The following is a 23,475-nucleotide window of genomic DNA, read 5'->3' as shown; positions in this document are numbered from 1 at the left end:
TAGTATATTAGGAGGGGTAAGTTCTAGCTTCTGAGCTTGGAAGGCCCTCTCCCCCAGCTTCTCCTCTGGGCTGATTCGGGTTGAGTTAGGAATAGAGAGACAGAGCCAATGAAGCAAACCATCCTTCTTAGCCCAAGTATAAGCATGCACACACCCATTCTTGGCCAGGAAGCCCTAACAGGTTCTGCTGCAAGACTCTTGGCACACAGTTAAAAACCAAGTGCTGGCCAGTTTCTGGACTACCAGGAGCCCTGAAAAAAGCCTCAAAACCAGGGTGGTACATTCCATGTGAAGTCATTTTCTCCAAGCGTCTCTGAAGAGCTAGATTCCTCCTGTACCTTTTCACTCTCTGCCCTACTTCCCTCTGTATCCCTTCTGACTCTCTCCCACCCTTCCCAAGTCTGCAACCTGCCCTGCCCCTCCTCTGCTTTCCCAAGAAGAGTGAGGCTTGCCTTTTCCCTTCTCTCCAACTTAGCCTCACTTCCCTCTTCCTTCTCTCCCCTTTTCCTTCTCTTCTATCCTCCTCTTAAACTCTGGATCCCTCCCCCACCTCCTCAGGAACTTAGTATCGTTCCCTCTTTCCTTCTCTCCACCAACCAATGTGCTCAAGTTCCTACTCCCTAAAACCTTTCCCTTCGACTCTGGACACACAGCTTTTTCTTTCTCTTCTCTAACAAACTTCTGCTCCTATAGCTTTTAACCTGCTTTCCTCTCTCATCATGAATTCTTGCTCGCCCTGGGTGGTCCGCTTCCCAGAATTCTTTCCAAAAGTATGTCTCCCTACATGGGCTGTATTTTTGGATATTTTTCTCCTCAACTCAAGTGTTCTCAGCTTGCAGGAACAGTTTGGGCAGCAGTGACTATTTGATGAATGCATGGATAACCTTCCAGAGAGCATACAGCTCTAAGATATTGATCCTGGCTGAGCGAATCTAGTCTTTCCACTCCAACAGCTGCCCACAAAAGGGCTGGCCAGGCCTGCTCCCTCAGACTCAGGCTCCACTGAACAAGCTCTGTCAGCCCTGCAGAGCAGCCACCCAGTGAACAGACTGGATAGGGAGGGGACTCTGGAATGCAGAGGGTGGCTCCAGCAGAGCCACAGCCAAAGTGGACGCACGGGAGAGACAAACAGTGCTCAGCCTGTTGCGTTTGGGGGATCCTCAACAGCCATGTTGTATTCCAGGTTCTCCAAGCCAGCACCCATGTTCCTGGATGACTCCTTTCGCAAGTGGGCTAGGATCCGAGAGTTCGTGCCACCTTTTGGGATCAAAGGTCAAGGTAGGTTGGGAATCCTGGCCCACTCTACATTAATGTCTTTTCCCCCAGACTGTCTCCTCTACTGCAGGACGGAGCTGTGTCTTAAGAGGTCTTCATGCAGTGGACCCACCTCACCCACCCCACCCTACCCCACCCTCAACCTTCTTTCCCTCTTTCCCTTCTTTCCTCTTTTCTTACCCCTTTGATGGAATATTTACTCAGAGTCCACTTTGCCAAGGGCCAGGTATACAACAGTGAAGTAGAGATATGGTCCCTCTCCTCAAAAAGTTCCAGTCCAGTGGAGGACACAGGGACTTAGAGTGCAGGGTAGTAAGGACTCTGATGAGGGAAGTCCAAGGTTCTGTGAGATCACAGAAAAGGGGTGCCAGAGACATTAGCACTACAGCACAGGCTTCAAGGGGAAAAAGCCCAGAGAAAACGAACAGGTTCCTTAACCTCTCCATGCTTTAATTTCCACATGAGTTAAATGGAGAAAATAATACAATCATGTAAGGTTGTGGTCAAAATTAAGTAAGCATTAAAGGATGATATTATTTGGCCAGGGGATTTGAGAATACCTGGACCCTCTGTCCAGCTGCCCACCCCTCCCTGAAAAGAAGACAGTGGCCAGCAAAAGGACATTCTTGAACCATGTGAAGAACTCCTTTTTTGGGGTGCAGGTAGCCTGGCAGACTACTCTTTCCTCCTAAATCACACTCGAGACTCTGATCCTGCAGCTGTAAAAATCAGGAGAAACCAAAACAGAGCCCATTGGCTAGAAAGAAGAGAGTGTTTTGTTTATGTCCTTTCTGCCAAGGTTCCCCTCCTAGAAAATAAAACCCAAACCATATTGTTGACCTTTGCCAATTAGTAGCAACACATCCTTCCATAGAGGTGAAACTGGAGGTAAGAAAAGGAGGGGCTCTGTGGCCCTCCCTAAAGCCGCCACCAACTATATATGAAGGCACTTAGCCTGGAACATTCCTTAAATGTTTCCCAACCCCGTTCTCATTCAACTTCTGGAAGGATTAGCTGTGCCTACTCTCTGTTCTTTCTCACCTTTTACTCCTGAAGAATATCTTCCCCCACCCTTCCAGGGAAACTGCTCACTGGCCCCATGAAATCCAAGGATACTTTTCAGTCCTTAACTTGACCTCTCTGCTGCATCTGTCTTCCACCTCTTCTCTTTAAAAATCATATTTTTATTTTTTAATTTTGGAGCCATCCTTTCTTTATATGAAATATTTCAGGCACAGAAAAAAATGTAAAGGATAATATAATGAACACCCATGTACCCTTTACCCAGCTTAAGAAGTAAAACATCAGATACAGTTAAAGCTTCTGTGTAGCTCTTCCCAATCCATTCCCCTCCTTCCCTCCAGGTAACCGTTATTCTGATTTTGGTGTTATCATTCCTATCCCTATTTATATATTTTACTACATATGTATATGTCCAGTTGAAATATGGTATTTTTGGTGTGTTTTTTAACTTTATAGATGGCATCATTATGTGTACATAATCTACAACTTGGCATTTTTTTCACCCTTATGCTTTGTAGATTTATCTTTATTGGTGCACATAGCTCTATGTTTTTTATTTTTAACTGCTGTGTAGTATTCCATGTACCACATTTAATCTATTTTCCTTTGGTGGACATTTAGTTTGCTCCTGCATTTTGCTGTTACAAAAGGCTCTGTAATGAGCATTCTTGTGTTAAGTCTCCTTGAACCAGTGTGTGGTTTTTCAGTGTTCTGCGCCCATGAGGAGAGTTGCAGGATCTTAGTGTAGGCACTTCTACATCTTTATTTGATATCATTAAATTGCTTTCCATTGTGGTTGTGCCAATTTACTTACTTCATCTTTAGGTATTTATGTATATTATATTTGACCTTCATAACATCCCTGCAAAGTAGGAATTACCATCTCCATTTTAGAGATGAAGAAACTAAAGCCTGGAGAAAGTGGGTGATTTATCTAAGGTCACAGAGCTTGCAAGCAGCAGAGCCGGGTTTTGATTCCAAGGCCAATGCTCTTTCCTCTCATTTTACCAGAGTTTGCAAAGGGAGCAGTCATCATAACCAAAGCCAGAGAGAGGCCAACAAGGATGGGGTCTGAGCAGTGGTCACAAGATTGGAGAGCACAGAGGTCATGGGGGTCCTTGCTGAGAGCAGCCTAAGTGGAGACTAGGTGGGCAGATGCCAGGCTCAGGGTTTGAAGAGTGAACGGGAGATATGGGGACAGGGACAGCCTGGCAAAGAGCAGGCAGTAGAAGGTTGGCATTGTTAGACGGAGGAAGTGAAAGGAGGACCATATCAGATGAGGCCAAGTGGTCTGGCAAGGTGAGCTGGCTGGGCACACTCCAGCTCTTCAGTCACTGGTTGTCTCCTCATTCCTTTCCTGCTGTCTGTTCAGTGTTTGACCCTGGGGGCTCAGAGCTCAGCAGAACATGGTCTCTGTGTCTGAGTAGGTACGCTCATTCCCAGCTTCCAGGCAAGAGTCCCGGGCCTGGAGATGCATGTCCTGGGGGATGACTGAGAGTCTCCAGAAAACCAGATGAGATTCCCAAGGAAGGGTTGGGAAAGCCTTGGGAAGGGAACTGCATGCCGGGGCTCAGGACTGGCACCTGACTGAGATTCTCCTGCCTGCCTGTTCTCCTGCCTCCCATCTCCTTTCTCAGGGAGAAAGTTAGGGCAGTGGCCCAGACAGACCTTGTTTCCTCCCCACAGCTCCCCTAGCCCCAGCAACATGTGCTGAGACTGGCTTAGCCTTAGAATAGGATTACTGACAAACATTTTATGAGAATTTAAGTGACCTCCTAACAGTAACCTCCCTCCTCTGTCCACAGACAATCTGATCAAAGCCATCTTGTCAGCCACCAAAGAGTACCGCCTGACCCCTGCCTTGGACAGGTGAGCCACTCACTGCCCAACCCCTTCCTGCTGCCTGGCATGTGCAGGGATGCTCAGGCCCAGCTGGGCCTCCCTGGACATGGGCAGATTCTCCAACACATCCTCGTGTGCGTATACAGTACGAACATTGGAGTGGCTGGAGGAGATAAGGGGGACCATTCCCCAGGGCTTGCACCCCTGTGGGCTGTAGGCAGCTCTGGAGCTGACAGACCCTGTATGGAAGATGTTCCAGGGTCAGGGGTGGGAGAAGCAAAATGGGTGGAGCTCCCTGTGCAGCTACTGGGAGCCTGGGGTTTTTGAGTTAAAAACAAGAGCATCCATTCCCATTCCCCTGGTCTTCTTGCTTTTCTGGTGTAGCCCTCAAGCCCTGTCCACTTTTTCCTTTCCCCTGAAACCTACCAAAACCCCACAAACCTTTGAGGAAACTTTACCCCAGAACGCCGTCTTACTGGAGCCCCTTTTGCCACCACTCCCAGCTCATACAAAAGCCCTTTCCAGGCCCATGTTTTCCTGGGGAAGGGTCTCAGCTATCCACAGTACATTCCTGGCTTCCTCCCAGAAATGCTGCCAGAAGCCCACAAGCCTTCCTCCTCTATCCCTGCTTGGTCGGCCGAAGGCTCGGGGTCCGGGCCCACACAGGTCTCTGTCTCTCTCCCTCTAGCCTCAGCTGCCGCCGCTGTATTATCATAGGCAATGGAGGCGTCCTTGCCAACAAGTCTCTGGGATCACGAATTGACGACTATGACATTGTAGTCAGGTGAGCTCCCCGACAGTGCCTCGGGTACCTGAGTGTCCTGGCCCAAATCCTGAGCCCTGTGCCCATTGAGAAATGCCCTTCTGTCTGTCCATCTGACCAGTTGGGCTAGGGGTCAGCATACACCTTAAGAAGAGCCCTGGGTTGGAGAGCTTTGGAACGGAGAACTGTGTGCCTCCAGGTGCCCTGGGTGCCCTGTGTTCTGCACCTGGGCACATTTTTAGGGGACATTCTGGGGTCAGGGTGCATCCCCAAACACAGGGTCATGTATATGGGAGCCCCAGAGCTCCTGGTGTCCCTCCTGCCACACGTGTTGGGCTCCCGGCAGGCTCTGACTGGGCCTGCTCTCTGTAGACTGAACTCAGCACCAGTCAAAGGCTTTGAGAAGGACGTGGGCAGCAAAACAACACTGCGCATCACCTACCCTGAGGGCGCCATGCAGCGGCCCGAGCAATATGAACGAGATTCTCTCTTTGTCCTCGCTGGCTTCAAGTGGCAGGATTTCAAGTGGTTGAAGTACATCGTCTACAAGGAAAGAGTGGTGAGAGTGCCCCATGTGTACCAACTTCTTCCCCTCTTGCCCTGGGCCATGCCCTGGCCTTCCCAAGCTTTCAAGTCAACCCCTTTCCCCTGAACCCAGCAAAGAACAAGTAGGAGCCTTTCAAAAGGAGCATTACTGATCCAAGAGCTGAAAGGTACCCAAAGGCCACCAAAGGACAGAGAGGCCAAGAGATGCCAAGGTCACTGGCCCACATTCCTGGACCTGATAGGCCTGAAGTCTACTACCTGACCCCCAGATACCCAGGCTACAGGTCCTTTCTTGACTACCTTTAGTCAGACCCCAACCCAGGCCCTGAGTGTCTTTCCAGCAGCTCCTGCGGGTCCTTCCCTGGCCTGAGATCCCCGGGGTTAGGAAAGCTCTAAGCTGGCTAGTCCCAGTATTACTCCCTGACCTTCCAGTTGCCTCCCCAACACCCTCTTACCCTGCTGTGAGGTCTCTCTCACTCTTGTCGTATGGGTGCTGCCCTCAAGTTCAGATCCCTGAACTTGAGGGTGCCAGCTCCCAAACCCAGAAGTCCTGGCTTCTCTCCACTTTGTACTTTTACTACTGGCCTGTAGCTGGGTCCCCAGCCTGCCACTGAGTCTGGTTCCACTGTTCAGGTATAATCAGATTCTGTACACTTTGTTCTGGGCAGGCGAGAGACTGGGCCTGTTTCTTTAGGGGGCTTATGTGGCAGAGTAGGGTCAAACTACTCTGCAGTAGACCACCCACTGAGTCCCCTCCTGAGACCTGTATTTCTCAGCTCAAAGCCTACAGGGACACCCGCTAACTTGTCCGGGCCAATCCTCCCTCCTGGTTGTCACCAGTTGCCCTAGGGGAGGGCTGTTGCAGAGTTCAGGTCATTCATCTTCCAATACCCAAGCCTCTCATCAGAGGATGGTGACAGATAGCCTTCTGCCTATAGTGAGAAGTTAGTTGTTCTTTCTGGAGGTTTAGAGGAGAGTTGGGGGCAGGAACAGCTTAACGGGTCTATGGTGGTCTCACTGCAATTTGGTTTAACTCCGCAGCCCCTTCCCACCAAGGCCAAGTGCAGGCAGTGTCAAGTAGATAGCGAGAGAGAGAGAAGACAAAAGTCAGGTCCAGAAATTCAGGTAGGTGGGACAGTGGGGAAGGGGAGCTTGTCTCAGAACCAGGTTGAATGAGACAGCTGGCTCCATGGGTCCAGTCGTTTGGCTTCAGCCAGCCCCAGCTGCCAGCAGGCCCCCTGCCCGCATGAACCAGGCAGAGAATGGGGGCTGAGGGAGTACCCCACTGGGTTTAGAGCTCTAGAGCCTGAGACACTAGTGACAGAGAGCCCTTCTCTTTGCCTCGTGGATAATAAAATTAGGATTGCAGGTAGGCACTTGTAAGAGAGAAGTGGGAGGAAATTGGGTTTGCCTTGGTGAGCCCCAGGGAGCCTGGGAACTGCTTTCTCCCCCTGGCCTTCTGCCCACCCCCTCCTGGTACATCCTTTCCTCTGCCCGTGGACTCCTGTCAAAGCCTCTCTTCAGGACAGGAGCTCCCAGAGGGAGACACTCTGATCACATTTGCTCTTTTTACTCCTCAGTGCCCATGAAGGTTTGAGACTGGTCTAGAATTGGCTCAAACACCAGATCCTGCTTCCTGATGGGCAGACTAGGATAGAAAATGCAACCCAAGTAAGGAGGCCAGGTCAAAGGGGTGGGTCAGGGCCAGCCAGATGGGCCTTTATCACAAGTTCCTTCCAAGGAGACCAAGGTCAGTTAATTCAAGGCTCTTAACAATTCGTCCAAGAGAGTAGGAAAGAAAGAAGAAAAGCAAGGAAGCCAACTAGAGCCAGAGGACTCAATCCACAGGCCTCTCAGAAGCAGACAGCAAGGCCTCAGCTTTTCCCAGGAAGATCTCTTTGCCTGGCCTGGCCTTGGCAGCAGGCGGGTCCAAGGTACTAGAGCTGTTGCGATAAGGAAGTGTGAGGTGTGCTCAGGCACATGCTCATTCTTGCTGACATTCGTGTCTTCTCCTGGCCATGCACAGGGATGTAGGATGTGCTTTGTGTGGGTGAGAGCTCCTTCCGATGGTTGGTTAGAGGTGAGTAGGGAAGAGAGGAGATGGGGATGAGTCCTCCGAAGTTCCTTGAATTCCCTGAACCTTCCCTGGCTCTAGTGTCCAGGATGCTTTGGGCCTTCAGAGGGAGGCCAGGGGCACCCATCCCCTAGCACTCCAAGGGGCCTCCCTAGGCCCTCTTAGCTACCCTGCAGCCCTCTTTCTCAGAGCCCTTCCACCCCAGGCCTAGGGCTAATGCTCCCATAAGTCTACTTCACTTCTCTGGCATCTGAGACCCAGGTGAATGTGAGAAGCTGCTTCTCCAAGCCCCCCTCCTATCTGATGCCCTAACATGGGGCCCCTGCCACAGGCTTGTCCAGCCTCTGGGCTGCTGGCATGCTCTCTGCACCTGTCTGGAGCTTCACCTGCAGAGTTCTGGCAGGAGGCAGCTCTAGTCATGAGCCAAAGTCTGGCTGGGCAGGGCTAGAACAGGTCTTAGGGTTCAGTCATGGCTGCTGCCTGCCTCCCTCTTGCTATCCAAGCAGTCAGTCACTGTGTGCAACGTTCAGGTACCCAAGAGTCCTGGGATATGGGAAGGGGTAAGATGTGGGAAAGGAAGACTGAACAACCCAGAAAGGGCCAGGGCCAGCCCTAATCTCTTCACCTCTTTGGGAGCCCTTCTCTTCACCATTCATGGTCATTTTGTTCCCTGTACTGACCAGTGGCTCAGATAACTCCAAACATGTTACAAAGAGGCCCTGTATCCCCAAGTCTAATGTTGCCAGATCCCAGGAGCCCCAAGGAAGCCAGGAGCTCCCAGCAGGCCGTGTGTGCTCAGGGCAGCTGAGAAGAGCCCTAGTATCCTGGGCAGGTAGGGGAGCTAAGATTGGGAGAGAGGGTGGAATCATGGAACCAGGGGTATAGCTTATATATGGCCATGGAGGGAGGAGGCAACCTCCACCCCTTGTGAAATTCTTCTCCGAGGCACATCTGGCATCCATCCTCCATGCACTCATGCGTTTAGCAGACATTTATTGAGGTGTTCTCCGTGCTGCCACTGTGCTGGTCACTGGGAATACAGAGATGAATTAAACGCATTCCTGACCTGAAGTTGCTCGCAGTCTAGCATGCAGCGCATTTAGGGGCTGTGCTGGGGAGACACCTAAACCAGGCTTGCCGACGGCAGGGACGGGAGAAGGCCTCCTGGAGGAAGGCAGCCCTAAGCTGGACCCTGAAGGAAGGCTGGGGGTTAGCCAGCGGAGAGCTACCAAGCAAAGGGAACAGCACTGGCAGTGGCCCAGAGAGACTGTGCTCCCCCTCAGGAAACTATCACGCTTTGTGGCTGGAGAGCAGTGTGGTGAAGGTGTGTGTCAGAAGTATGCCTGTGGATGCAGCACCTTCTGGTGCTTGTGGAAGGTTCAAGACACCCAGTCCTCTGTCCTGAGAAAGAGCCCTGGGGCTGGAGGGGACAAGACAAGTGATTGGCGGAGCTCCCCATCCCGGCCCTCAGGCCCATTTCTCCTGCCTCTGCTGGCCTCCCCCCACCATGTCCCAGGATGTCCCATAACTCAGGCTGCAGAAGCCCTGAGGGAGCTCACCGCCTTCCCAGCTCCCTTTGCTCCCTGCTCAGGGCTCAGGCTCACTCCTGGAATTGACTGATCATCAATTCAGAGGCCCTGAGGCCTGGTCTGGGCGGGTGTGGGTGTGGGTGTGGGTGTGGTCCCAGCCCGGCCTGGAGAGGGGAGAGGGGGAGGCTGGGAATTGGCCCTCGGGACACACTGAAGGCAGGCTTGACCTTCCAGCTGGAGGTCAGTCCTGGGGGAAGGAGGTGGGAGGGGTGAAAACATTTGAGGAGCCAGCCAGCGCCCCACACTAATACCCAGGGGAGCTGAGTCCCTGAATTTGAGGGAGACAACATGGTTTAAGAGGGGAAAGCAGCTTAGGCCTTTGAGTCATAAGACATGAGTATAAATTTAGATGCAGTCATTTATTAGCCAGGTTACCTTAGGCAAATTACCTGCCCCCCACTGAGATTTAGTCTCATCTGTAAAAGCAGAGCAGTACCGCCTTAACATTCGGGGGTGTTTTAAAAATTAAACAAGAGGAAATGTAGAAGCACCTATCGCAGTACTTGGCACTTGGTGAGTTCTCAGCCTATGGCAATTATCAATGTTATTTATTATTTTCTTACTAGTGGTGATGGTGGTGGTGGTACTTTAGAAAAGCCCATTTGCACTGGGGAGTAAAGCATTGTTCTGCCCGGCTGTAGGGCCTGACCTAGGAGGTGACTAAAAGGAGGGGCCAGAGGCCAGGCCTAGAGGAGGGAGAGATGAGGAACTTTCTAGTAAAAGGCAGCAAGATGGGCTAATTGCCTGGGAAATCCATAGGCTAACAGGGTCCTCAAGTTCCCAGATATGAGACCTTATTGGACCAGGCCCAAGTTGGGGATTGAATGTCCATCTGTACCTAAACCTGAGAGGGATGGAGAGCCTCTGGAGGGTCTCTGCCCAGAGGGAACCCAGTCTGGGCACCACCTCACCTCCGGGGAGACTCAGTGCAGGGCACCTCAAGGGTGGTAGCCCTGGCACACACCATGGCCTCCCACCGCTTGATGAGGCTTCTGCTAATCAGCGCTCAGGGTCCCCACTCCACATCTCCAAACCTCTGCAACCAGCTCTCTTGGGATACCATTTCCTTTGCAGCCATCTCCAAGGGACACAGCTCTTTCTCCCATAACTCTTATACCCTGTGAGGACCGGGAAGAGTTCAATCTTATGCCCCATTTCTGCATCCTAACCATTGCCCCTCCACCCTCAGATAAAAAATGATCAGGAATTGGGGTTCATGCCCTCACCTTATCACCCTCTACTTCTCTTCATCACTGTCATCTGTGACTTCTTGGTTATACTGCCTCATAATTATTATCTTCTTCCTCCTCTTCCTCCTTCTCTTCCTCTTCCCACTTCTCTTCCTTCTCCTCTTCTCCTCCCTCCATCATCATCATCATCATCATCACCATCATCATCATCATCATCATTGCTATCATTTATCAAGCTCTTCAGCTTAATTAGTTCCTTGAATTCCTTCACTCGATTCTCATAATGGCCCTTAAGATAGGTACTATTATTATCTCCATTTGGAGATTAGGAAATCGAAGCAGAGAAAGGATAAGTTACTTGCTCAAGGTCATACGACTAATTAAGTAAGTGGTAGAGCTAAATTCAAACTCAGATCTGACTGCAAATGAATCTGGCCACATTCCCCCCCTGCTTAGAATCCTCCCTCGACTGGCTTCTACCTGCCACGGCCTATAAGGATAATAAGAGCTACTGTTCACTGAGGTCTCCCTCATGCCAGGGCCTGTGCTACCTGATTTCTCAACCAGCCATTTCAGCATCCCTAGGAGGCAGGTACTATGAATAGTAGTAAGTGGTTATGGACCAAAGGTGCCTCACTTTGGAGTCAAACTTTTTAACCATTGAACTATAACCCCTCTCATTTGCTCCTTGATTCATTCATTCAGCAAAGCCAAATCAACAAAATCACTTGGAGCCCTGTACTTCACCCACTGTCTCACTTGACAATTCCTTCTTCCCCCCACTTTCTCTGCATCTAGCCAGTCCAGTGCCAGGGAATCATATATGGAGAAGGACATTCCAGTTGGGTTTGTAGCACATGGCAGTGCTGTCTTACTAGCATCTTGGTGCTTCTTGTCATTCCTGTGTCCTGTCCCTGGTCGAGGTTCTCCGAACCCTCTTACCTTCACTGTCACTTTCAATTCTGCTTTACTTCCATCCCTACTGCCAGCAGAAATCTCATATTGTGGCCCCACAGGGAAAATAAAGATCACCATCAGTTAAGTACTCTCAACTTTCCAGGCCCTAATCGAAACACTTACCGGCATCCCCATCCATCCCTGTTCCCCCTCTACCATCCTTCCCGTGCCTCCCCTGTTCAAGGTCAACTTTCTCCTATGTTCCGGATACCATCTCCTTCTACCTTCTAAGGAACCATCTTCTCTCATTTGCCTCCTTTCTTACCTTTTTACTAGATACTCCTCACACATCTGTTATTTGTTCAGGTCTCTGTCATCTTAAAAATAAAAGCCCTCTTTTGCTTGTGTTCACCCTCTCTCCTTCCCTTTTTTGAGTTTCTAGAAAAAGTCATCTCCTGCACCAGCATCTCCGTGCTTTCTCCTTCCACTCCTCAGCTCTCTCCAGTCTGGTCTCCAAACCCATCCCCCTACTGGCAGTGACCTCCTGATTCTAATTCAATGGACTTGATCTCTGGCCTCCCTTTAAAGGAGCAATTTGTCAGCAAATATCTAGTGAACATTTACTATGTACCAGGTGCAGTCCCAGGTTCTAGGGATAGTTCCCGATTCTTAGAAACTGATGGTCAGAACCTGAGAAGCACCCTGGATTCTTCCATCTCCTCTGCTTTCCATATTCAAGCATTCGAGCTCCAAATTTGTTGATTCTCCCTTCTAAAAACTTCTTGCTTGGATTATTTCAGCAGCTTCCTCTCTCTCTGCCTCTAGTCACATCTCTCTCTAATCTGTTCTCCACATCTATATCCAAAAGAATCATCTTAAAACGTGCATCTGTTTGGTTCATTCTCCTGCTTAATGGTTCCGCACTTCCTGCTTGCAGTGGTTCTCAAAGTACGATCCCCAGAACCAGCAGCTGCATCTACATCACCTGGAAACTTTTCAGCAATGCATTTCTCAGGCCCCACCCTGGACCTTCTGAATGAGAAACTCTGGGGGTGGGCCCCGCAGTCTATTTTAACAAGCCCTCCGGGTGATTTGGTAAAGGCTCACTTGTGAGAACACTGGCCCGCAAGATAAAATTCAAATGCTGTAGCAGAGTGAGTGCTCCGTGAGCTACCCCTTCCCAGGCCCTCCCTTGTCCTTACCACCCCTTCTTGCCCTCAACATGACTCTTCACTCCGGCTATACTCAAATATGTATCCTGTTTCATACCTCCAAATCCTGGCTCCCCTTCCCAAGGCTGTATTAGACACCCCTCTCCGAGTCCCCTCCATAACCCTCATCACTCTCCGTTACACTTCAGGGTTATCTCTGTAAGCCCCTCACCTCTGTCAGAGTTTGAACGTAGTCGGCATCTATAAACGAATAAAGAAATGTGGAAACTGAGGCCCCGGGTAAGGCAGTAACTTCTGGCAGAGTCAGGATGCCAACCCAAATCTGACTCGGTCAGGGCTCTTTCTACTCCACCAGGCTGCCTCCTGCTCTCAGTGCCCTGGGAGAGCATTCTTTTAGATTTGGACCTTTGCATCCTTTTATTCTCTTCTTGCCGCTTCTGGGCATCTCTTTCCTCTTAACTATGTTTGATCTTCCTTCTGCAGTTCCAAGATCATTCTCCTTGATAAAGAAATGAAAACTAAACAGTCCCTGGCGGCTCTGCCTCTTATTGTCAGCGTCAGCATCACCCAGCGGGCCCCACACTGACTCCTCTTGTATTCATTGCTTTTTTCCAAATATAGTTTTCGCTAAAGGTTTTTTGACCCTTTCCTCAAAGCATACAGCAAAATAAATTCCAAATGGACTAGAAAGTAAAATATAAAAATATAACCAAAGGAGAATTTGAAGAAAGTAGAATGGAGATCAAATCCCTGGAGGGAAAAGGACTTTCAAGGCACAGAGTGCTAGAAGAAATCAGGTTTGATAATATCTGAAAATTGAAACTAAATTTAAAAAAAATGTTTTTAAGTCGATACCACAAAACTTTGAAAAGTATATTCGACAAGAAAACCTTTAGGGCCCCAGCAGATAATAGGTGAAAGATGGTTCACACAGAAAGAAATATAACTAGTTAAACCAACATGAAATATGTTTAACCTTCACAGCAGCCAGAGAAATTTATGTGAAGTCAGCAGGGTGCCATTTCTCAACTATCAAATTTTCAAAGAATGTGTTTAAAGGGTAATACATGATGCTGGCAAGAAGGCCATGGGACAGGTGCTCTCAAAGGGTGCCAGTCAATGTGTAAATGGGGACAAGCTTTCTGGAAAGGAAATGGCATGTGGCACCAAGGGCCATCACCCAAAGTAGGGGAAAATCTGCACATAATGATTTTCATTACAGTGTTATTTGTAATGTCCAAACCCAACTGTACCCTAAGGAGTTTAATAGGTAAATGATGGCCCAGTTACTTGGCAGAGGGCACTTGGGCCCACCGTGGCAGCTGCTCCTTCCATGTGGGAAAGGTCTGGGGGAAATAGCACTGGACTCAGTGTTAGGAACTGAAATCAGGCTCTTCCTCTGTCCCAACCCACACCTTTAGTTTCATTTTCCTCTTCTGTAAAATGGGACAATAAAGGCTTCCCTGCACACTTCCTGTTACCATTCCAAGGATGGAGACGGTGCACAGGACAACACGAGACATGCTGTGATCATCTGATGACAGCCACCCTCTGAGGGGTGAGATTTAGCAAGGCGAGCATTGCCTGTCCCTGTGCTCAGGCCGGCTCAGAGCAGAATGCCCAGCCACAGGACCCAGGAGTGAGTGCGGCAGGGAGGGCATGAGGGAATAAGTTCCCTGGCCTCGGGGACATTTGTAGAAGCCCTGGGTCCTGCTGCAGCCCCTTCTTGTAGAACTTGGCCAGATGACAAGGAGGAGGACAAGGGTTTCGGGTACAGAGAACAGCATTGGCAGGGCAGAAAGCATGGTATATTTAGTGATAAAAGTAAATAAAAATTAACAAGTAAAAATATATTTAAAAAATTTTTAAATAATAATTCAGTCTCACTGGAGTATGGCATGGGTGGCGTCCTGCCCTTAGACCTGCATCCCTCTCTGGCCCTTCTTCAGCCCACACCCTTCCCTATGGAGGAGGGAGGAATCTGCAGGACCAAAGGGGATAGGTCCATCCCAGACCCAGACCCCCTTGCTAGGCCATTCTCAGGAAGCAGGGACCCCAGGATTTCCTGCCCTAACGGCCAAGTCCACATCCATACGCCTGAGGGTAGGACGCACCTCCCTTGTGCACATCCAAGTCCAAGGGGTAGCTGGGGAGGCCTCACACATATGCACAACACCTTCTCACGGTGTGGGATGGAACCAGGGGCAAAAGGAGAAGGGACAGAGGCTGGGGCCAGTTCTCCCTACCCCACAAGGGTCCAGCACAGATCTCCAAGAGTCTGAGGATTCTAAATTCAAACCTGGCCTTCCAGGTCATTTCTCAAGAGAGGAGGGTAGAACATGTTTTCTTTAATGGTTTAATCATTTGATTTATAACTTTCGTATGTTTAGAGTCTAAATTGCAGATGTGGTATGTGGGCATCCATTTGTAATTCTGTCCCGGGGGCAGCATGGATGTGGGGGGAATGGCTGGAGATGAGGCTGGGTAGGCAGGACAGATGGTGAAAGGGACTCGTAGGCCAAAGTCAGGTCCAGGAGGCTGGACTTTATCATGGGGACTAATAATAGCAGAAGTAAGCTAGAGCTGACCTGGTGCCCAGCATATTACATATTTGACTTTTACTTGTACTATCAAGTAGGCGCTATTATTACTACCCTTATTTTCTAGATGAAGGTCATGAGACTTAGAATGAGTAAGTAACTTGCCCACTGGCACAGAGTTAGTATTTGGGGTCTCAGGGTTCAAAAACAGATCCAAGCTCTTAACTACCATGACAAGCTGTCTCAATGGGCAGTAGAAAGCTGGTAAAGATTTTAAATGTGAGTTTCAAGATCAGATTCACGCAGAGATGTGGATGAATTGAAGGAAGGCAAGATGGAGGCAGGGAGACCTGGTGGCAGATGAAGTGACCCAGGTGTGAGTCGATGACCTGTCCTAAGGCAGTAGCAGCAGGGACCACAGGAGTGGACGTATCTGCCCATCCTCTGCCTGAAGAAGGCCAGCCCATGGGTAATTTCTCTCATCCTGGCATGCAGACCGCTTCTGAAGAGAATCCCACGAGGGTGTGTGCAGGGAAACGTTATTTGCAGGAGCCTGGCCAGGAAGGCACGTTCTTCCCATCTGCTTTTCCCCATTGTTTCTGGCTGTGCTGACGGGAGCAGAACAAGCTGCACGAGTGAGGGGACTGGCGGCACCACGCAGCACACCCGTACGCTGGGTCCAGACTTGACCAAGTAGGGACATTCCTGGAGGAGGAGGGATTCAACCAGGAACCAGCCCACAGCTGGCCTTGGGGAGAGATACAACCATCCTGTAGCCAGTATCGCTGGCTGGCTTTATGCACCTGTGTTGTGTCCTGTGGGCTGGGGAAATGAGATGTAACAGGCCTTGGGCCAGATTTGGACACCTGCCAGGCAAAGGCCCTCTGGAACAGGTCTGTGTTCTGGCGCTAGGCTGGCAGTGTCTCCCAGCAGTGGGGAGGCCTCCAGGGCCCACTGCCCCTCCGCAGGGAACCAAAGGGAAAAGCTGGCTTTCCACCAAAAGCCCCCCCATTCCACTATCTTCCTTTGTATGTAGATATGTTTGGGTACTGGCCTCTCTGAGGCATCTGACATTGCCCACCACACCCTCTGCTTCACTCTCCTGGCCTCTGTAACACCCACTAATTATCATAACAGGTAAGCTTTATTGAGCTCTTGCTCTCTGCCAAACACTGCACCAGATCTTATGAAACGCACAGCATCCCATTTAATTCTCATAACTATATGGGAAGTAGGTCTTGTCATCCCTGTTTTATGCATGAGGAATTCGAGGCTTAAGGCGATGAAGTGATGTGCCCCAGGTGATAAACATGTGGTGGCATCAGCATGGGAACTGAGGTTTTCCAGACTCCAGTGCCCATGATTTTCTACTGCATTGCCCTCTCCCTAGTTTTTTTTTTTTTTTAAATCCCTTTGCTGTTGCTTCTGTCTCCTCCATGGGCTCCTCCTTTTCCACCCACCCCTTAAAAGTTGGTGTTTTCAGGATTCTATTTAGGGTTCTCATCTCTTCTCCCCCTCTACCAGAGGTTCTTAATCCAAAGTCAGCAAATCCCCTTGGCTTCAGGGCTTCTGTGAACCTCTGAAATGGTATGCAAAATGCTATGTGTGTGTGCCTGTGTATGTTTTTCTGAAAAGAAGAGTCAGATTTTTATAGACTAGCTGAGGTTTTGTTGATAACTAATCATTTTATGGCCAGGGAACAGAGAAATGCCCAAATCGTATCTTGATCTTATTGTTCCTTTCTCTGAAATTCCTGAGGAATTCTACATCAGGGCAAGGGCAGATGGGAAACAAGAGAATCACTGAGTTGTTGACCATTTCGGTTCCCAGGTCTCTCACGCAGGGTTCTCTGGGACTTGAGACTCGAGCACACAGACCCCTTTCCCCCAGAGACCCAAGATCACTCTCAGCCACTGCTGGCTGCTGAGACCTTCAGAGCACTTGGCAGGCGGTGAGCAGAGGGAGAGCGGTCAGGGTGGTCACCTCACCTTACCACGGCCACAAAGAAGTCAGAGAGAGAGAGAGAGCGCACGGGGGTGTAGGAGACTTTTCACCCAACATGGTAAATGTGGCATACTCAATATCCTCAAATCTAAGCAGTCAGATTACTATGTTTCTCCTCCAAGCAAAGAGTAATGGTGGGAAAAGAGGCTGAAGCTTTCCCCTGCTCCACTAAAGCCTGCTCCAAAAGCCCCCCCATTCCACTCCCCCCCCCCACCCCCGAGCAGCCCCTGTGCATTCTGCCTCCTCTTTGGTTATGTGTGGGGCAGGCATGGGCAGGAGCCCTGGGTGGGGAACTGTCAGGGCCTGCCAGGCTCTGGAGAAGGGATGGGGGGCTCTGCCGTGCTTGGCACAGGCTGGCACCTGCCAATCCTTTCAGTCCACACCTGGCCCTCCCAGGAGGGGCTTCTCCCCAGTTCTGGGTCAGGTCGTGGTCATTTCCTCACCCTTCCCTTTCCTACTAGATCCTACTATCCCTGCCCTTTTCCTCCTTACACACATACACCCCTCTTGGAAACACAGTCTTTCCACCAAAAGCCCCCCATGATTTGGTGGAAAGCCTGCTCCACTAAAGATTCTCAAGGGGCTTGAGATACTAAGCTTATTTCCTACAGTTTCACCTAGGGGTTAGATATAGGATTTTAGCACATGGAAAAGACTAAAAGATACTGTTTCTGAGAGGGCAGCTCATGCCCTGGAGAGAACCAGGCTCTGAAGTTGAATCCTCAGATACTCTCCAGCTGTGTGTGCCACCTTGGGCAAGTCCATTTACCTCTCTGAGCCTCGTCCTCTCTGTGAAATGGGATGTGGCACCACCTGGAGTGACCCCTAACTCACCTTAGAGCCCCTAGGGGGCAGAGGTGAGGTCCCATTCACCTTTGACCTCAGGCACCCAGCCCAGGTTCAGGGACACGGGGTTCTCCGTTATGGCTAATTTGCCTGTTCTGGGGTGGGAGCAGCAGCAATGATAATATGGGATGTGGCAGAAAGAATCACCCATCTTAGAGCAAGAACACTTGAGTTTGAGTCTTGGCACAGCCACTAGCAGGCTGTGTGACCTTGAACATGTTACTGCATCTTGGGCTCCCTACCTGTGAAGTGGGTGAAAGTTGAAGAGACGTAAATGTCTGTGAAAACCAGCCTGGAGCCTAGCCCACTCCCCCAGCTATTCCTGGCTCTCCCCACCCCCTCCTGAGCAGCCCCTGTGCATTCTTCCTCCTCTTTAGTTATGTGTGGGGCAGGCATGGGCAGGAGCCCTGGGTGGGGAACTGTCAGGGCCTGCCAGGCTCTGGAGAAGGGATGGGGGGCTCTGCCGTGCTTGGCACAGGCTGGCACCTGCCAATCCTTTCAGTCCACACCTGGACCACCCAGGAGGGGCTTCTCCCCAGTTCTGGGTCAGGTCATGGCCATTTCTCCACCCTTCCCTTTCCTACTAGATCCTACTATCCCTGCCCTTTTCCTCCTTACACACATACACCCCTCTTGGAAACAGAGAAGTTCAACAGGAGGAAGAACTGGGGTCTCCTCTTTCAGACTAATGGGGGCTGAGACTCAGAGAAGTTTGCCTCAAGGGCCTATCTTTTGAGCTGAGCTTTGGAGGGCAGATAGAATTTGCCAGAAAAAGAGATGTTGCTGCAGAGGTGAGGAGACATGGGGAGGGAGGGGCTGGAAGAGACAGTTCTTTGAAGGGGCAGCAGAAGCTGAGGCTGAAGAGGTACTGACCAGTGGGGAGCAGTTTTCTGCTGCCAAGGGTAGTAGAAGAGTCTTGGATGGATTTCTTATCTCCTTTAGTAGATGCCCCTTGCTGACAGGTCCTGTGCTGGGCCATAGGACACACAAACAAATCAGACGTGAATGCCTTGTCCTGTGACAGAGGGCAGGAGGTGGGGGGTGACAACACATCACTAACATCGATAATAATGGCTGACATTTATTGACTGCTAACCATGAGCTTGGCACTCAGCCTGGGTTATCTCATTTATTCTCACCACAGCCCATAAGGTGAATAATATTATTCCTGTCTTATCCTGAGGAAACTTGTTACTTGCCCAGGGTCATCACAGCAAATGACCATAACTGGGCTGAATCCCAGGCCCAGGATCTTAACTCTGTATGTAATCACCTCCCAAAGGGTGGAGGCCAGTTCCGCCTTGGCATGAAGGAAGTCAGGAAAGACGGGAGGAGGAGATGCTGCGTCTTAAACAGTGAGTTGGTGCTTCTCAGGGAGACGGAGGCGAAGGCCATTGGAGCCCGAAGGAGCAGCATCCACAAAAGCACAGAGGCAGGAACTGGCCAGGGGGACCTTCAGATGGGGCTGAGATGGAAATTGGAGAGGCAGGCAGGGCCTTACAAACTGGCTAAAAAGCTTGGATCTGTGGGCCAACGAGGTGGTCTGATTTGTGTATAGAAAGATCATTCTGACGTAGAGTGGAAAATGATTTAGATGCAGAGGTAGGCCCGTTCTAGGCACTTGAATAAATTGTTGGATAAATGAATGGAATTCAACAATTATTTGTTGTGTTCTCTACTAGGCTTTGGAGGATTTAGCAATCAACAAGACAGATGGTGCAAATGACCTGTCATTATGTTAGTCCGGTTTTGAGATGAGGAGACCTAAACTTGAGGTGGTAGCAGGGGGTTTAGGAGGAAGGGATGGATCTGTGGTATACTTAAAGATGGAATTGAAAGAACTAGATGACCATAGGCAGGATGGGCTGGAGAGACAGAAGAATCGATTCCCTGGTTTCCGGTTTGGAAGATTTGGATAAACAACAGAGGATAGGGAACACAGAGGGGCAGATCCAGGGAAATTAGAAACAATTTAAATACCCAACAATGGAGGATTGGTTAAGCAAATTGTTCTACATCCATTTATTTCTTAGCAAACATGGCAAAATTCTTACAAAACATAATTTTGATGTCTTTATCACATTCTACTATATGGATATATTATGTATCATTTAACCAAACCTCTATTGTTTGGATTTTTTTCCCTATTTTGTCACTCTAATGAATAACATGGCAATAAACAGCTTGGTGCAAAGGTCTTCACCTTTCTGATTACCTTTAGAAGGGATATTGGGGGGATCATAAGGTCTACACAGTTTTAAGGCTTTTGATACACATTACCAAATTGCTTTTTAGAAAGGCTGTATCAAAATTTACTCCCCTAGTGATGCAAGAGAATTCTACAGCAGCTTACCACCACAAGCACTAAAATGTATGTACACATATTCATGCACATGCATATATATATATATATATATATATGCACACACATTTAGTAGGCAAAAAGTAACATCTCATTAATGTTTTAATTTGCATTTCTTTCTTACTAATAAGATTGAATATTTTTTATACTGATTAACAATTTTTATGTCCTTTATCCATTTTTATGGGATCTCATACTAATTTCTCACGAGTTTCTTAAATATATATTTCTTATTATTTGTGACAAAATGTTTCCCATTTTTTAATTTCTCTAATTTTGCTTATTATATTTTTAATGTACCAAAGCACTTAAAAATGTTTATGAAGTCAAAATCTGTTTATCTTTTTCTCTTTTTTTCCATTGCATTAATGTTTAGAAAGTTCAATGATAAAATAAATATACAGCTAATTTTTTTTTGGTTGTACTTTTTCAACATGTTATTTTGCATATGAGAAGAGGAAATAAATAGATCTTTTCTCCAAATGGCAAATTTTCAAATACCACTTACCGAGAAATTCATCTTGTTCCCACTGACTCATGAGGTTTACTTTATTAAAGTTTTTATATCCAGTAATTTGCTTCTGGCTATCTATTCTGTTTCATTGATCTTTGTGTTGATTCTTATACGTGTATCATTATTTTAATAATTTAAAATTCAAATATATCTTTGTATCTAATTTTGTTTTAATTGGGGGCTATTTTTACCTGTTAAATCTTTTGGATGGATTTTTAGAATCCTTTTGATAAGTTTCAAAAATCCTATTGGGATTTTTCTTAGAATTCTGTTAAGCCTATAAATTAATCTGGGAGGAATTGGCAAATATTTTAATTTTCAGTCTTCTCATCCAAGAATATTTTTCAAGTCATCTTTTTTATCTCTTAGTAAAGGAATATAGTTTTCTCATTATAGGTCCCATATATTTCTTAAATTTATTGTATAGTGTTTGATGTTAGCATTGCAAATGCAATCTCTATTTTCATTTTATCTGGTGATTGTTTCCTATTGGTGTATAGGTCCCATTTTATCCATTCTGTGTTTAGTTGGTTCTTTTAGGTTTTCTAGACAAATAACAAACTCACTGGAAATAACAATTAGGTTGGAGCCTGTGGGTAAGTAATGCCTCCAGTCTCTGCAGGAGTGATTTGTGATTTTCTCCAGCAGTGGTCAGGAGCCCAGTTTTAAGGGTGGAGAAAGTGGATGAATGGTTTGATCCAAAACTCAGAGTTTCCCTGGGCTAGGGCAGTAGAAGAACAAGGGGCAAGGTGTGCAAGGAACTACAGGGTCTAGCCCAGGAAGGGATCATGTACTGATCGGAAATGGGGGGAGTGGAGGTCTCCATGGGTTGGAAGGAGAGGAAGTTGTGGCCCTGGAATGGATGCTGAGATGTCTGGTTTCAGAGGGAATTGCTTTTCCAATATGGTGGCTATGCTCCTGGGGGAGGAATGATCCTGTTTTAAAGTAAAACTGAGGCTCAGACAGCTTGTCATTTACCCAGTCACCCAACTCTATCAGTGGCAGAACAAGGACTTGAGTGTTGTTCTCCCATGCTTTCCTAGCTCATATCTGTCTTTATTTTTCAGGTTCACTTTAGAACAGTTGACTGAGAGCCAGGAGAGACAGCAGGAGGGGAAAGAGAGCATAGCAGAGCGGATAGGAGAGAGAGAGGGCAGGCTCCTCCTGGGCCCCTCAGTGGCTGCGGATGGGGAGGCAGGACAGCTGGACCACTGGGTCTTCCCGTGGGCCCAAGAACCTGCACAGGCTGGAGCAGCACACCCCACAGCACCCTGCACCCTCTGTCCTGGCCCTGCAGCTTGCTTTGTACCCCCCATGACACACTGTGGCCCTACCACATGCTCACTATTCCCTATCACTTATCCTTGTCTCTGTCCCATGTCCCCACTTTATACCCAAGCCCTCCCAGCACCAGCTGTGTTTATACCACCTGCCCCAGATTCCCCATTACATACCTTGTGCCCCCACCTCCTTTCTCATTTATCCGTACATACTTTGGGTCCTCACTACTCACCCAGCCCCATTACAAGTTGTGTGCCCAGCTCATGCCCACTTATGCTATATCCACAGAGTGCATCGGACGGCTTCTGGAAATCTGTGGCTACTCGAGTGCCCAAGGAGCCCTCTGAGATTCGCATCCTCAACCCCTATTTCATCCAGGAGGCAGCCTTCACCCTCATCGGACTGCCCTTCAACAACGGCCTCATGGGCCGGGGGGTGAGCTAGCTGGGCCCTCGGAGAGAGGAAGAGGGAAACTGGAGCAGAGGTGCCTTGGAAAGGAAAGGTTTCAGCTGGGGGGTGGGGAGTGGGGCATGGGGGTTACAGTGCTCCCGGGAGGTGGTTTTGGAGGGAAGAGGGCTCAGTCCTCAGGATGGCAATGGAGGCTCAGCTCTGGGGAGCTTGACTGAGGGTCTCCACCAGACCCAGCCCTCCAGCTGAACTCTGCACTCCCCCCATTCCAGAACATCCCGACGCTTGGCAGTGTGGCAGTGACCATGGCGTTACACGGCTGTGATGAAGTGGCAGTCGCAGGCTTTGGCTACGACATGAGCATGCCAAATGCACCCCTGCACTACTATGAGACCGTGCGCATGGCGGCCATCAAAGAGGTGCGGGGCCCAGCGTGGGCAGTGTCTGGGCAAGGTCTAGGGAAGGGCTCTTCCAGCACAAAGGACAGGCTCTGGTTGTACGTGCACAAATGAATGGTAAAGGAATAAGCCAAGCAGCTGGTCTGGCTCCCCAGAGCTCCCAGGCAAGGCCCTCCCACACCACCCCCACCCCCAGCTGTGCTGTGACACTGTAGTCCATCCCTGCATCAGACTTCCAATCACCGAGCAGAAGCAAGGACTTCCATCCTCTGTGCCTCTCCCTTCCCAGCTTCCCTTTGAACCCAGCGCCCTCACCCTCAGCCTTCTGGACATTTCCTCCCTGGGACTCTCCCTGCCCTTGTCCCTGCACCTGCCTCTTCCACGCTGCATTCCCCAGCATCATACACTTGTCTGGTCTTCGGCACCAGCTCAGTCATCCTGTCTGCCGCAGTCCCTGCCTTCCCCCAGAGGACTTCCTTGCCCCCTCAAACAACCTATAACAACACTGCCTCTCAATCCCATGACAGCCATCCTGTACTTCCACCACCCTTCCCCATGGCCAAGCACTGAAGCTCTTTATCACCAGAATTGCTTCCCAGGTGACTCTTATGTACAGGTACATTAAGTTTGAGAAGCATTAAAGTTCCCCCAGCCTGGCCTCTCCCAGCATCTCTTCCATCGCAGCCAGGATCCCATGAAGAAAATCTGAACATGCTTACCACCCCCTTAGCTTCCACAGATCTCGGGCTGA

The 23,475-nt window shown here is 49.2% G+C and overlaps 1 protein-coding gene across 8 annotated transcripts in view; it reads left to right on the top strand.

Moving 5' to 3' along the window:
- ST3GAL3 (ST3 beta-galactoside alpha-2,3-sialyltransferase 3) overlaps positions 1-23,475 on the top strand; it is a 250,394-nt gene that overhangs the window by 221,457 nt on the left and 5,462 nt on the right. For 5 of the 8 annotated variants that reach the window (XM_037827459.1, XM_037827457.1, XM_037827455.1 and 2 more), the window contains 7 exons: positions 1,184-1,278; positions 4,104-4,167; positions 4,829-4,924; positions 5,276-5,462; positions 6,491-6,574; positions 22,207-22,353; positions 22,599-22,745. In XM_037827459.1, the coding sequence (XP_037683387.1) occupies positions 1,184-1,278; positions 4,104-4,167; positions 4,829-4,924; positions 5,276-5,462; positions 6,491-6,574; positions 22,207-22,353; positions 22,599-22,745 (820 nt within the window). The remainder of the gene's footprint in view (positions 1-1,183; positions 1,279-4,103; positions 4,168-4,828; positions 4,925-5,275; positions 5,463-6,490; positions 6,575-22,206; positions 22,354-22,598; positions 22,746-23,475) is intronic. The other 3 variants (XM_037827458.1, XM_037827460.1, XM_037827456.1) reach the window with 1 other exon arrangement.

This window comes from Choloepus didactylus, chromosome 2, assembly GCF_015220235.1.
Source record: "Choloepus didactylus isolate mChoDid1 chromosome 2, mChoDid1.pri, whole genome shotgun sequence".
Lineage (NCBI taxonomy): Eukaryota > Metazoa > Chordata > Mammalia > Pilosa > Megalonychidae > Choloepus > Choloepus didactylus.
The sequence above is the reverse complement of the archived record's forward strand: the minus strand, read 5'-3'. Positions and strand labels throughout refer to the sequence as shown.